The sequence below is a fragment of the Hyla sarda genome (genome assembly GCF_029499605.1).
Source record: "Hyla sarda isolate aHylSar1 chromosome 2 unlocalized genomic scaffold, aHylSar1.hap1 SUPER_2_unloc_9, whole genome shotgun sequence".
NCBI lineage: Eukaryota > Metazoa > Chordata > Amphibia > Anura > Hylidae > Hyla > Hyla sarda.
In genome coordinates this window covers 396,128-413,646 of record NW_026607616.1, presented here as the reverse complement: position 1 = coordinate 413,646, position 17,519 = coordinate 396,128, and the positions used below count along the sequence as shown (strand labels likewise).

The 17,519-nt window shown below is 40.7% G+C and overlaps 1 protein-coding gene across 1 annotated transcript; it reads left to right on the top strand.

The window, feature by feature from the left end:
* Positions 1-2,760: 2,760 nt before the first annotated feature.
* LOC130298408 (uncharacterized) lies at positions 2,761-3,848 on the top strand. The gene is made up of 2 exons (XM_056551326.1): positions 2,761-3,031; positions 3,118-3,848. The coding sequence occupies exons 1-2, from the start codon at positions 2,907-2,909 to the stop codon at positions 3,716-3,718; spliced, it is 726 nt and encodes a 241-aa protein (XP_056407301.1). The 5' UTR covers positions 2,761-2,906; the 3' UTR covers positions 3,719-3,848.
* The last annotated feature ends 13,671 nt before the right edge of the window (positions 3,849-17,519 follow it).

Sequence of the window (17,519 nt, the reverse complement as noted above, 5' to 3'; positions counted from 1 at the left end):
TTAGGGATTTGCATAGGGGTGGACATAGGGGTATTCTATGCCAATGATTCCCAAACAGGGTGCCTCCAGCTGTTGCAAAACTCCCAGCATGCCTGGACAGTCAATGGCTGTCCGGCAATACTGGGAGTTATTATTTTGCAACAGCTGGAGGCTCCGTTTTGGAAACAGTAGCGTACCAGACGTTTTTCATTTTTTTGGGGGAGGGGGGCTGTGTAGGGATAATGTGTATATGTAGTGTTTTTTACTTTTTATTTTAGGTTAGTGTTAGTGTAGTGTAGTGTTTTTAGGGTACAGTCACATGGGCAGAGGTTCACAGCAAGTTTGCCGCTGGGAGTTTGAGCTGCAGCGCAAATTTTGCGCCATCTCAAACTTGCAGCACTCACTGTAAACCTCCGCCCATGTGAGTGTACCCTGTACATTCACATTGGGGGGAGGGGGCAAACATCCAGCTGTTGCAAACTCCGAGCATGCCCTTTGGCTGTCCGTGCATGCTGGGAGTTGTAGTTTTGCAACAGCTGGAGGCACACTGGTTTGGAAACACTAAGTTAAGTAATAAACTTTCAAGTGTTTTGCAACCAAACTTAGCGTTTCCAAACCAGTGTGCCTCCAGCTGTTGCAAAACTACAACTCCCAGCATGCATGGTCTGTCAGTGCATGCTGGGAGTTATAGTTTTGCAACAATTGAAACAGCTGGAGGCACTGAGGTAGGAAACGGACAATGTTTCCCAACTAGTGTGCCTCCAGTTGTTGCAAAACTACAACTCCCAGCATGCCCAGACTGCCCAAGCATGCTGGAAGTTGTAGTTCGGCAATATCTGAAGGATCAGATGTTGCCGAACTACAACTTCCAGCATGCTTGGGCAGTCTGGGCATGCTGGGAGTTGTAGTTTTGCAATATCTGGAGGTCCACAGTTTGGAGACCACTGTATAATGGTCTCCAATCTATGCTCTTCCAGATGTTAGAGAACTACAACTCCCAGCATGCCTGGACAGACTGAGCATGCTGGGAGTTGTAGTTTTGCAACATCTGGAACAGCACAGATTGGAGACCATTATACAGTGGTCTCCAAACTGTGGACCTCCAGATGTTACAAAACTACAACTCCCAGCATGCCCAGAAAGCCAAAGGCTGTCTGGGCATGCTGGGAGTTGCCGTTTTGAAACTCCCAGAGGCAGCAGTGAGATCGCTTTACGGCGATCTCACTGCTGCCAATGAAGATGCCGCACTGCTGCCGGAAACTCACCTCCGGGACGCAGCGCCGCCGGGACCGCCTGGAGGACGTCGCTCGCAACGGGACCACTCGGGACACCGCATGGTCGGGTAAGTGATGCCGGGGGATGGTTAAGGGACACTTAGCAGAGCGGTGTGTCCCCCGATCCCCGTGATCGGGACTTACACACCGCGCTGCTAAATATTCTGATAGCGAAACGCTGCTATTAGCTAGTCAGATTTGACCAGCTGATAGCAGCGATCGCTGGGGGGGGTGGGGGATGAAACCCCCCGTGGTCGCATGGTAAGATGGCTGGCTATCAGTGATAGCCACCATCTTACCGGGCGCTGCGGGATGCCGCGAGTAGCGGCAAAAATGTTCATGACGTACCTGTATGTCATGGGTCGGGAACACCTTGCCACCCATGACGTACAGGTATGTCATAGGTCGGGAAGGGGTTAATGGTATAGAGAACTGTGTCTAGTGCATTAACTCTGATTTTTTGCCCATTGAAACCAGTAGGCCCATTGTGGTCTATGGGGAAAGCTGCTGAGTTGCCCATAGCAACCAATCAGATCGCTTCTTTCATTTTTGAAAAAGTCTCTGAAAAATGAAGGAAGTAATCTGATTGGTTGCTATGGGCAACTCAGAAACTTTTCCAGGAAAATATGCTGAGTTGCCCATAGCAACCAATCAGATCGCTTCTTTCATTTTGCAAAGGCATTGTGAAAAATGAAAGAAGCAATCTGATTGGTTGCTATGGGCAACTGCACAACTCTTCCTCTACACTGGTCTTGATGAATCTCCCCCATAGAGGGAGATTTATCAAAACCTGCCCAGAGGAAAAGTTTCTGAGTTGCCCATAGCAACCAATCAGATCGCTTCTTTCATTTTTGAAAAAGCCTCTGAAAAATGAAGGATATTTTTGAGATTTTGGAAGCTGGGATACTCACTACACCCATGCATATCTAGATAATTAAGTATGGGGGGAACTTAAATTTATTTTTTAAATCACATGGAGTTTTGACTTTACTTCATTATGGTCGAATAAAGCACTTAAAGAATTCCTTAAAATTAAAGATTCACTCTTTTGGATGAAAAGGGGCTTATTTATGTAAATCAATTATACGCTTTAGGTCAAATAAAGTCGTTTGAAGAGATAGCCCATAAGTGTGTGGGGGGAAGACAATCAGAAACATTGTTTTTTACAAATAAGTAACACAGATCATAAAGCAATAAAAGGAGAGATTGGAGATTTCAGGGATTCTATATATAAGAAAAGTTTAATTAGACTATTTCCTTATGCGAAGTTGCTGTCTGGGCATGCTGGGAGTTGTTGTTCTGCAGCGGTTGGGGGTTCACAGCTTGAAGACCACTGCTATAGCGGGTGCAAATGTATCTGAGCCCTGGAACTCAAATAATGTGAAATATGAGATGATCAAAATGGAGCCCCTGCACTAATTACTTGGGTTCTGAGGTCTGTAAGGTCCATAGTAAAAACATCAGGTTCTGTCTATAGCAGATACTAAATCATGGCAGCTCAAAGAAACAAGCAGTCATTCTGACATGTCACATGTGATGTCATAGACAGCTGGAGGCCTGACATTACACTGACAGCCGCCCGAGCCTTCAGTCTGTTCCAGTGCGATTAGTGAGAATAGTGAGATTAGTGTCTTCTTTTTCTACTTGTCTGAAATGGAGCTAAAAGGACTGGGGTTCGTCCCCCTCCTGTTGGCGTTTTGGTGTGCGGCCTGGCTTGCCACCAGCTACATCATGACGGTCGTCCTCGGCCATGCAGCCTCGCCACTGATGAGCATCAGGTAAGATAAACAAGCACATGATTCTTATTTCATGGGTTGGGAGTGAGGAAATATCCATAATAACATTGGTTTCTTTTCCTTCACAGTGACGTGGGAAATGTCTTTCCCGAAAGCATATTATTCAGAATTGGATTCATAGGGACGTCCATTGGCACTTTGGTACTAACCTTTCTTATTTATAAGTATATGGTTCTGCATACTGAAGAGTTCAGGGGTCATCAGGTCCTGATCCAGAGGATCCTGCTGGCCATTGTGTGGGCCTCCTGTTTTTCCACAGCTGTTATGCATGTATTGTCCCCCGAAGAATATCCCAGGATACACTTTGTCAGCACGATAATTTCCATTACATGTGAAGCCTTATACTACCTTGGGCAGTCCATCCAGATGTATAAATTACCAGGAGCAAAAAAAGTCATCCACCATAGTAGATGCACCTGCTGTGGCCTGACTTTTGTCTGTGTAGTTTTCTATTTTGGATATGAAACATTAAAGGAATTATTCCATAATGATGAAGACTGGGACGAGATCCGTGAAATCCCCATCATAATCATCGAGTGGGTGATGCTTCTACTGATCCTGATAAACATCGTGACCTATTATTCCACCATGCAGAGGTTATTGTTGACCGTCTCCAGAAACAGCTGCACACTCTCTCTTAGAGTAAAAATTGATGACTTCGGGGTGTAGACCACCACGGGGGCCATCAAGTGGTCTTCTGGGAGAGATACTGCACAGGACACGGAAAACATCTAAAGAAGAATAACTGGGGGACTACATATGGTGCCAGTAATCATGACACAATAATATGAGCTGGTGATATTACCTATACAAAAAAAAATAAAAAAAAATGTAAAAAAAATATTGGTGTGTGAAGTGTAATACCTAGTTAGAAAAACGGAATCAAATTCATCATTATAACCCCCCTCTGCATTACCCTGTTTATTATTTTTCAAGCAAGCACTTTGTTCTAATTCGTCCACTCTCTGGCGTGCTCCTTGTATAAGGGGTTTGGGATACCCTTTTTGTTTAAAACGATCCTCCAGGTTCTCTAGTTGTTGTAGGTATTTTTGTGTGGAAGAACAATTCCTTCGGATTCTTTTCATTTGACCGAATGGAATGTTCTTCTTCCATTATTTAAGATGGCAACTGTTAAAGTCGAGGTATCTGTTTGCATCCACCTCCTTAAAATAGTTGGCAGTATGCGAACAGCCATCCTGAATATAGATATTTAAATCCAGGAACTCACATTTTTTGGGGGACTGATGCAGCGCTGCCTTTGGATATCTCTGGCTCTGCCATAGCGCTTTTTTTGAGGGGGCGTGCCGGCTGCCCCTTCGTCTGGTGGTCAACACTAGTGTTGCTCGCAAATATTCGCAATGCGCGAATTCGCGAATATTCACCAATATAGCACTATATATTCGAAATTCCGAATATTGTTTTTTCCCCCCACAGTACACATCACAGTGATCATCCCTCTCTGCTTCCAGCTTGTGTGGTGTAAAGAAGGCTCTAATACTGCTGTGTGAGACTGGCGTACAAATTTTCGCATATGGGAAAATTTGCATATGCAAATTTTCGTTTATGCAAATTTTTCACATATGGTAACTTTCGCCCATGCAAATTTTTGTTTATGCTAATTTTTGCTTATGCGAAAATATATTGCGAATTCGAATATGGCCTATGCCGCTCAACACTAATAATGACCCCACATAAAAATGTACTATATACTTGTCCCCACAAATGAATTTATACTATAAACTGACCCCCATATATATGAATGTATACTATATACTGACCCCCATATATATGAATGTATACTATATACTGACCCCCATATATATGAATGTATACTATATACTGACCCCCATATATATGAATGTATACTATATACTGACCCCCATATATATGAATGTATACTATATACTGACCCCCATATATATGAATGTATACTATATACTGACCCCCATATATATGAATGTATACTATATACTGACCCCATATTTGAATGTATACTATATACTGACCCCCATATATATGAATGTATACTATATACTGACCACATATATATGAATGTATACTATATACTGACCCCCATATATATGAATGTATACTATATACTGCCCCCCATATATGAATGTATACTATATACTGACCCCATATATATATATTAATGTATACTATATACTGACCACACATGAATGTATACTATATACTGACCCCCATATATATGAATGTTTACTATATACTGACCCCCATATATATTAACGTATACTATATACTGACCACACATGAATGTATACTATATACTGACCCCCATATATATGAATGTATACTATATACTGACCCCCATATATATGAATGTATACTATATACTGACCCCATATATATATGAATGTATACTATATACTGACCCCCATATATATGAATGTATACTATATACTGACCCCCATATATATGAATGTATACTATATACTGACCCCCATATATATGAATGTATACTATATACTGACCCCATATATATGAATGTATACTATATACTGACCCCCATATATATGAATGTATACTACATACTGACCCCTATATATATATGAATGTATACTATATACTGACCCCCATATATATGAATGTATACTATATACTGACCCCCATATATATGAATGTATACTATATACTGACCCCCATATATATGAATGTATACTATATACTGACCCCCATATATATGAATGTATACTATATACTGACCCCATATATATGAATGTATACTATATACTGACCCCCATATATATGAATGTATACTACATACTGACCCCTATATATATGAATGTATACTATATACTGACCCCCATATATATGAATGTATACTATATACTGACCCCCATATATATGAATGTATACTATATACTGACCCCCATATATATGAATGTATACTATATAATGACCACACTTGTGGCACTTGTAGTCCGCTGCAGGCATCCTCCATTGTATGCATTTTTATGCTGGGGATCGCCCCTAGCAACGGACTACAAGGGCAGGATCTGCTCCCCCAGTAAAAATGCACAACCGCATTTGGGGTTGAGCACCTCCAGCCATTTGAGACCACGTTTTTTGTTGTTTGTTTAAATTTTATATTTGGAGGTGTGTAAACTCCAACATTAATGCTCCTTGAATATCTACAAGGCAGCATTAAGGTAGCACCTGTGAGGCCAGGCACCCATATTAGCCAACTCAGGTGGGGCTTGCAGCTTGCCTCCCTCCTCCCATTGCATGTGTGCTCAGTCACGCTGGAGGGTATCTGGGAGGAAGTTGTGAGTCAACCGAATGCTGCCGTAATTGCCCACTGGCCCCTGTTTTGCTTATCAAGCACAGGTAGGATTAGCGTTAGGTCTCGCACCAATTTGAGAAACCTTGGCGTTGGTGTGCGGGCTCTGGTGTGTCCTTCATATAAGGATACACTGGCGAATGTCTCAATTTTAACATCAGTGTTGAGGGATAGCCAATGTATTGTTTACATCTACCACAGTAGTGCACCCATATTCCTGTATTGTATCCCATATATATGAATGTATGCTATATACCAGTGTTTCCCAACCTTTTTCGGGTCGGGGCACACCTTGGGAAAAAAATTTCCACGGGGCACCGCTACCGAGGTTGACGAGCAAGGAAAAAAAAAAAAAAAAGGATAAAACGGTAAAAAACGCAATGCACTATATCTATTTATCAGTGAGTATGTAGTTTAAAGTGCTGCTTTATACAGCAACTCACCAATGACGTCTTCTCTAATTTGCATCGTTGCCTTCTCTTCTCCATCTGGTCTGGGCCATCATCACGATTTCTTCTACCCACAATTCTTCACCGTTAAATCTGCAAAACAAACCTATTAGGCGCCAAACTTTTTTTTCTTTTTTTTTTTTACATGGGTGACAGAGGGGTGTAGAAGAGTGGACATGGGTGACAGAGGGGTGGACATGGGTGACAGAGGGGTGTAGAGGGGTGGACATGGGTGACAGAGGGGTGTAGAGGGGTGGACATGGGTGACAGAGGGGTTTAGAGGGGTGTAGAGGAGTGTACAGAGGGGTGTAGAGAGGGGTGTAGAGAAGCGTACATGGGTGACAGTGGTGTAGAGGAGCGTACATGGGTGACAGGGGTGTAGAGGAGCATACATGGGTGACAGGGGTGTAGAGGAGCATACATGGGTGACAGGGGTGTGGAGGAGCATACATGGGTGATGGGTTAAGCTTGAATCAAATATTACTAAAATAGAGAACTGGAGCACTACCCTATTAAATAAATCACGCTTCCAATTACTTAATAGACCTGGAATTCCCCCAACCCTCTCAATAGCGGGAAAAGTGTGGAGTTCGAGTATTATAAACATTGACAAAATTGAGGGTACCATGGACTCCCCGATACCACTCCAATCTCTCCAGCTCTTTCTCCCTAAACTGAACATTCTACATTGGGAGGATCTGGGCATTAAATACATCTCTGATGTACTTAGGAACAACAAAATGCTATCATTTGATGAATTACAGTCAAACTACAAAATACCCGAATCCGATAAAAAATATTACAACATTCTACAGAAGCACTTGCAAAAATTCCCTGAATCCTATTCTACGCTCCCAAAAAGCCTCCATACTTGGTTCCTTGATCCTGTAAAGGAGAAAGAAAAGGGACTTAAAAACTTTTATTCCTATTTTAATGAAGACAAATGGTTAAACAAAAATTCGGGGATGGTACGATGGGAATCCGACTTGGGACAATCCTTCTCTGAATCTAAATGGCTGAATACATCCTTAAAGATAAAAAAAGCAACAGTATGTGCTAATTTATGGGAACATCATTGCAAGTTTGTCAATAGATGGTACTACACACCTAAAAAATTATCTTTGATTTTTCCTCACCTGTCGCCACTATGTTGGAGGGATTGTGGGGAACAAGGCTCCCTAAAACATATCTTCCTCACTTGTCCGGCCATAGTTACCTTTGTTTCAGAAGTAAAAAGTATGATTTTGAAATTGATCCCTCATTGCTCACAACCTAAAGATGAATGACTTCTATTACTTCTGGGTCTGGAAGATCTCCCAAAAACCATACAAACTCCGATTGTACACATATGTTTGTCATATAAAATGTTACTAGCCTCCAAATGGAAATCAAAAGAGATTCCACACATTAACGAATTAATAAATACACTGCTATCTCATTATAACTATGAGCTAATATTTTTTGGTCAAAAGGGAAAAAGAGATGAGTGTACAGCCTCATGGGAATCCTGGATTAAGCTTTATAAACCCCCATAGACCCTTACTATCTAAACTAAGTTATGATACAATTTAGCTTACTACACACAAAAGAGCGGTTCTTCGAGTGTATAAGACGGCTGACCCTTGTGACACCTCGATTCTGAATTCTACCAAATACCAGACAACTGCCTGATTCAGCAATTTTGATTGATTTTGTAGAAGTTATGGAGACTCACTATTTTATTGTTTTACTGTTTTCCTTCTTATTGTTATTTTCTTGCTCTCAAATTTCAATTAAGGTCCCTTTGGACCTGATAGATCCTTTGTGAATATGCATGACACTGTTTGGATGAACAATTATGCTCCACCAGTCAAGGTTGTTATGCATGTTCATATGTAAACTCTGACACATCTGATGTCATAATATGTTATATGTTACATTTCTTATGTTTATAAAATTCAATAAAAATATTGTGAAACACATGGGTGACAGGAGTGTAGAGGAGCATACATGGGTGACAGGAGTGTAGAGGAGCATACATGGGTAACAGGGGTGTAGAGGAGTGTACATGGGTGACAGAGGGGTATAGAGGAGTGTACATGGGTGACAGAGGGGTGTAGAGGAGTGTACATGGGTGACAGATGGGTGTACATGGGTGACAGATGGGTGTACATGGGTGACAGAGGGGGGTAGAGGAGTGTACATGGGTGACAGAGGGGTATAGAGGAGTGTACATGAGTGACAGAGGGGTATAGAGGAGTGTACATAGGTGACAGATGGGTGCACATGGGTGACAGAGGGGTGTAGAGGAGTGTACATGGGTGACAGATGGGTGTACATGGGTGACAGATGGGTGTAGAGGAGTGTACATGGGTGACAGATGGGTGTACATGGGTGACAGAAGGGTGTAGAGGAGTGTACATGGGTGAAAGAGGGGTATAGAGGAGTGTACATGGGTGACAGATGGGTGTACATGGGTGACAGAGGGGTGTAGAGGAGTGTACATGAGTGACAGAGGGGTATGAAGGAGTGTACATGGGTGACAGAGGGGTGCAGAAGAGTGTACATGGGTGACAGGGGTGTAGAGGAGTGTACATGGGTGACAGGGGTGTAGAGGAGCATACATGGGTGAAAGGGGTGTAGAGGAATGTACAAAGGGGTGTATAGGAGCGTACATGGGTGACAGGGGTGTAGAGGAGTGTACATGGGTGACAGAGGGGTAGAGAGGAGTGTATATGAGTGACAGAGGGGTGTTGAGGAGTGTACATGGGTGATAGATGGGTGTAGAGGAGTGTACATGGGTGACAGAGGGGTGTAGAGGAGTGTACATGGGTGATAGTTGGGTGTAGAGGAGTGTACATGGGTGACAGAGGGGTAGAGAGGAGTGCATATGGGTGACAGAGGGGTATAGAGGAGTGTACATGGGTGACAGAGGGGTGTAGAGGAGTGAACATGGGTGATAGATGGGTGTAGAGGAGTGTACATGGGTGACAGGGGTGTAGAGGAGTGTACATGGGTGACAGAGGGGTGTAGAGGAGTGTACATGGGTGACAGAGGGGTGTAGAGGAGTGTACATGAGTGACAGAGGGGTGTAGAGGAGTGTACATGGGTGACAGAGGGGTATAGAGGAGTGTACATGGGTGACAGAGGGGTGTAGAGGAGTGTACATGGGTGACAGAGGGGTGTAGAGGAGTGTACATGGGTGACAGAGGGGTATAGAGGAGTGTACATGGGTGAGAGAGGGGTGTAGAGGAGTGTACATGGGTGACAGAGGGGTATAGAGGAGTGTACATGGGTGACAGAGGGGTGTAGAGGAGTGTACATGGGTGACAGAGGGGTGTAGAGGAGTGTACATGGGTGACAGAGGGGTGTAGAGGAGTGTACATGGGTGACAGAGGGGTGTAGAGGAGTGTGCACCCTAAAGCACAAACTCACACCGCACACGCGTGTGTTTTTATATATATATATTTATATATATATATATATATATATATAAATGTCGAAAAAATGCAGCACTACTTTACCACAGTAGGCGGGTGCCAGCTCCTCAGGCTCGATCACAGCCAATTGATAACTTCAAAAATGGTGCGGCACTCCAAATATCCAAAAAATAACTATTTATTCCACATGTCAAACAGTGCGACGTTTCAGCCCCTCTTGCTTGCATGCACACATACATAAACAGACCTACACTCATATAAATATCAATACAAACAAAATGAAAAACTTTATTAAAACTTTTTTGGGGATTGGAAGCTTTTTTTTTAGATTGGAGGCTCCATTATACATACACTGTACAGCAATCATACCTCCATTATACATACACTGTACAGCAATCATACCTCCATTATACATACACTGTACAGCAAGCATACCTCCATTATACATACACTGTACAGCAAGCATACCTCCATTATACATACACTGTACAGCAATCATACATCCATTATACATACACTGTACAGCAATCATACATCCATTATACATACACTGTACAGCAATCATACATCCATTATACATACACTGAACAGCAATCATACATCCATTATACATACACTGTACAGCAAGCATACATTCATTATACATACACAGTGACTGTACAGCAATCATACATCCATTATACATACACTGTACAGCAATCATACATTCATTATACATACACTGTACAGCAATCATACATCCATTATACATACACTGTGTCTGTACAGCAATCATACATCCATTATACATACACTGTACAGCAAGCATACCTCCATTATACATACACTGTACAGCAATCATACATTCAGTATACATACACTGTACAGCAATCATATATCCATTATACATACACTGTACAGCAAGCATACCTCCATTATACATACACTGTACAGCAAGCATACCTCCATTATACACACACTGTACAGCAAGCATACCTCCATTATACATACACTGTACAGCAATCATACATTCATTATACATACACTGTACAGCAATCATACATCCATTATACATACACTGTACAGCAATCATACATCCATTATACATACACTGTACAGGAATCATACATCCATTATACATACACTGTACAGCAAGCATACCTCCATTATACATACACTGTACAGCAATCATACATTCATTATACATACACTGTACAGCAATCATACATCCATTATACATACACTGTACAGCAATCATACATTCATTATACATACACTGTACAGCAATCATACATCCATTATACATGCACTGTACAGCAAGCATACCTCCATTATACATACACTGTACAGCGATCATGCATCCATTATACATACACTGTACAGCAAGCATACCTCCATTATACATACACTGTACAGCAATCATACATTCATTATACATACACTGTACAGCAATCATACATCCATTATACATACACTGTACAGCAATCATACATCCATTATACATACACTGTACAGCAATCATACATCCATTATACATACACTGTACAGCAAGCATACCTCCATTATACATACACTGTACAGCAGTCATACATCCATTATACATACACTGTACAGCAATCATACATCCATTATACATACACTGTACAGCAATCATACATCCATTATACATAAACTGTACAGCAATCATACATCCATTATACATACACTGTACAGCAAGCATACATTCATTATACATACACAGTGACTGTACAGCAATCATACATCCATTATACATACACTGTACTGCAATCATACATTCATTATACATACACTGTACAGCAATCATACATCCATTATACATACACTGTGTCTGTACAGCAATCATACATCCATTATACATACACTGTACAGCAATCATACATTCATTATACATACACTGTACAGCAATCATACATCCATTATACATACACTGTACAGCAATCATACATCCATTATACATACACTGTGACTGTACAGCAATCATACATCTATTATACATACACTGTACAGCAATCATACATCCATTATACATACACTGACTGTACAGCAATCATACATCCATTATACATACACTGTGACTGTACAGCAATCAAACATCCATTATACATACACTGTACAGCAAGCGTACCTCCATTATACATACACTGTGACTGTACAGCAATCATACATCCTTTATACATACACTGTACAGCAAGCATACCTCCATTAAACATACCCTGTGACTGTACAGCAATCATACATCCATTATACATACACTGTACAGCAATCATACATCCATTATACATACACTGTACAGCAAGCATACCTCCATTATACATACACTGCACAGCAATCATACCTCCATTATACATACACTGCACAGCAATCATACCTCCATTATACATACACTGTACAGCAATCATACCTCCATTATACATACACTGTACAGCAAGCATACCTCCATTATACATACACTGTACAGCAAGCATACCTCCATTATACATACACTGTGACTGTACAGCAATCATACATCCATTATACATACACTGTACAGCAAGCATACCTCCATTATACATAAACTGTACAGCAATCATACATCCATTATACATACACTGTGACTGTACAGCAATCATACATCCATTATACATACACTGTGACTGTACAGCAATCATACATCCATTATACATACACTGTACAGCAAGCATACCTCCATTATACATAAACTGTACAGCAATCATACATCCATTATACATACACTGTGACTGTACAGCAATCATACATCCATTATACATACACTGTGACTGTACAGCAAGCATACCTCCATTATACATACACTGTACAGCAATCATACATCCATTATACATACACTGTACAGCAATCATACATTCAGTATACATACACTGTAAAGCAATCATACCTCCATTATACATACACTGTACAGCAAGCATACCTCCATTATACATACACTGACTGTACAGCAATCATACATCCATTATACATACACTATACAGCAAGCATACCTAAATTATACATACACTGTACAGCAAGCATACATTCATTATACATACACTGTACAGCAATCATATATCCATTATACATACACTGTACAGCAATCATACATCCATTATACATACACTGTGACTGTACAGCAATCATACATCCATTATACATACACTGTACAGCAATCATACATCCATTATACATACACTGACTGTACAGCAATCATACATCCATTATACATACACTGTGACTGTACAGCAATCAAACATCCATTATACATACACTGTACAGCAAGCGTACCTCCATTATACATACACTGTGACTGTACAGCAATCATACATCCTTTATACATACACTGTACAGCAAGCATACCTCCATTAAACATACCCTGTGACTGTACAGCAATCATACATCCATTATACATACACTGTACAGCAATCATACATCCATTATACATACACTGTACAGCAAGCATACCTCCATTATACATACACTGTACAGCAATCATACCTCCATTATACATACACTGCAGAGCAATCATACCTCCATTATACATACACTGTACAGCAATCATACCTCCATTATACATACACTGTACAGCAAGCATACCTCCATTATACATACACTGTACAGCAAGCATACCTCCATTATACATACACTGTGACTGTACAGCAATCATACATCCATTATACATACACTGTACAGCAAGCATACCTCCATTATACATAAACTGTACAGCAATCATACATCCATTATACATACACTGTGACTGTACAGCAATCATACATCCATTATACATACACTGTGACTGTACAGCAATCATACATCCATTATACATACACTGTACAGCAAGCATACCTCCATTATACATAAACTGTACAGCAATCATACATCCATTATACATACACTGTGACTGTACAGCAATCATACATCCATTATACATACACTGTGACTGTACAGCAATCATACATCCATTATACATACACTGTACAGCAAGCATACCTCCATTATACATAAACTGTACAGCAATCATACATCCATTATACATACACTGTGACTGTAGAGCAATCAAACATCCATTATACATACACTGTGACTGTACAGCAAGCATACCTCCATTATACATACACTGTACAGCAATCATACATCCATTATACATACACTGTACAGCAATCATACATTCAGAATACATACACTGTACTGCAATCATACCTCCATTATACATACACTGTACAGCAAGCATACCTCCATTATACATACACTGACTGTACAGCAATCATACATCCATTATACATACACTATACAGCAAGTATACCTCCATTATACATACACTGTACAGCAAGCATACATTCATTATACATACACTGTACAGCAATCATACATCCATTATACATACACTGTACAGCAATCATACATCCATTATACATACACTGTGACTGTACAGCAATCATACATCCATTATACATACACTGTACAGCAATCATACATCCATTATACATACACTGACTGTACAGCAATCATACATCCATTATACATACACTGTGACTGTACAGCAATCAAACATCCATTATACATACACTGTACAGCAAGCGTACCTCCATTATACATACACTGTGACTGTACAGCAATCATACATCCTTTATACATACACTGTACAGCAAGCATACCTCCATTAAACATACCCTGTGACTGTACAGCAATCATACATCCATTATACATACACTGTACAGCAAGCATACCTCCATTATACATAAACTGTACAGCAATCATACATCCATTATACATACACTGTGACTGTACAGCAATCATACATCCATTATACATACACTGTGACTGTACAGCAATCATACATCCATTATACATACACTGTACAGCAAGCATACCTCCATTATACATAAACTGTACAGCAATCATACATCCATTATACATACACTGTGACTGTACAGCAATCATACATCCATTATACATACACTGTACAGCAAGCATACCTCCATTATACATAAACTGTACAGCAATCATACATCCATTATACATACACTGTGACTGTACAGCAAGCATACCTCCATTATACATACACTGTGACTGTACAGCAATCATACATCCATTATACATACACTGTACAGCAAGCATACCTCCATTATACATAAACTGTACAGCAATCATACATCCATTATACATACACTGTGACTGTACAGCAATCATACATCCATTATACATACACTGTGACTGTACAGCAATCATACATCCATTATACATACACTGTGACTGTACAGCAAGCATACCTCCATTATACATACACTGTACAGCAATCATACATCCATTATACATACACTGTACAGCAATCATACATTCAGTATACATACACTGTACAGCAATCATACCTCCATTATACATACACTGTACAGCAAGCATACCTCCATTATACATACACTGACTGTACAGCAATCATACATCCATTATACATACACTGACTGTACAGCAATCATACATCCATTATACATACACTGTGACTGTACAGCAATCAAACATCCATTATACATACACTGTACAGCAAGCGTACCTCCATTATACATACACTGTGACTGTACAGCAATCATACATCCTTTATACATACACTGTACAGCAAGCATACCTCCATTAAACATACCCTGTGACTGTACAGCAATCATACATCCATTATACATACACTGTACAGCAAGCATACCTCCATTATACATAAACTGTACAGCAATCATACATCCATTATACATACACTGTGACTGTACAGCAATCATACATCCATTATACATACACTGTACAGCAAGCATACCTCCATTATACATAAACTGTACAGCAATCATACATCCATTATACATACACTGTGACTGTACAGCAAGCATACCTCCATTATACATACACTGTGACTGTACAGCAATCATACATCCATTATACATACACTGTACAGCAAGCATACCTCCATTATACATAAACTGTACAGCAATCATACATCCATTATACATACACTGTGACTGTACAGCAATCATACATCCATTATACATACACTGTGACTGTACAGCAATCATACATCCATTATACATACACTGTGACTGTACAGCAAGCATACCTCCATTATACATACACTGTACAGCAATCATACATCCATTATACATACACTGTACAGCAATCATACATTCAGAATACATACACTGTACAGCAATCATACCTCCATTATACATACACTGTACAGCAATCATACATCCATTATACATACACTGTACAGCAATCATACATTCATTATACATACACTGTACAGCAATCATACCTCCATTATACATACACTGTACAGCAAGCATACCTCCATTATACATACACTGACTGTACAGCAATCATACATCCATTATACATACACTATACAGCAAGCATACCTCCATTATACATACACTGTACAGCAAGCATACCTCCATTATACATACACTGTACAGCAAGCATACCTCCATTATACATACACTGTACAGCAATCATACCTCCATTATACATACACTGTGACTGTACAGCAATCATACATCCAATCCATTAATAATGTTGTACAGTCACAGACACAGTGTATGTATAATGGATGTATGATTGCTGTACAGTGTATGTATAATGGACAGGGCCGTCTTTAATTTTGATTGGACCCTGGGCAAGCAATTTTTTTGGGGGGTCCCCCGGTCCCCCACCCCCATCCCACACACACTCGGGATCAGTACAGGATCAGTAATGTAATGTACCTACACAGTGACCTCACCAGCAGAATAGTGAGTACAGCTCTGGAGAAAGGTTGTGTTCTGCTGAGCTCCTGAGTTTCCCAGAGAAGCAGTGATTTTCTTCCACCCCTCCCCAGGTGTGTGGCAGACACCTGGGTAGGTTTTCCTGCTATGGAGCCCCGGGAAGCTGGGGCTTCATCTTGCACCCCCCGTTCTCGGCTGGCAGGGTGTGCAAAGGAAAATGCAACAGCCAGTAGTCAGGATGGGGTGAGGAGATCCACCAGGGTCCACAGCCATGTGGGGCCCCCTCCCCTGACCTCAGCTGGGAGCTGCAAAGCTTCCAGCAGAAGCTCATCCAGGCAGCGGAGTGGAAAGTCTGCATCTGTTTCCTCAGAACCCCAGCAATGGGGCGTAAAGGGGCCCAGAGAATCCCTGGCCAGCTTTGGGTCCAGAATCCAGGCCAAGATGGCTCAGTATGAACAGCTCGGCAAACAACTAAGAGGCCTCAGAGAGGAGCTGAAGTTCACAAGCTACCAAGCAAACAATGCAGCAAAGACCAAGAGGGCAGCATTTTCCACCAAGGTGAGAGCTCTGAAGAAA

Bases quoted from the DNA above. Each gene is read 5' to 3' on its own strand.
- LOC130298408 (XM_056551326.1), top strand. From the start codon at position 2,907: ATGGAGCTAAAAGGACTGGGGTTCGTCCCCCTCCTGTTGGCGTTTTGG. The intron at 3,032-3,117 runs GTAAGATAAACA...TTTCCTTCACAG, and splicing joins TCGCCACTGATGAGCATCAG to TGACGTGGGAAATGTCTTTC.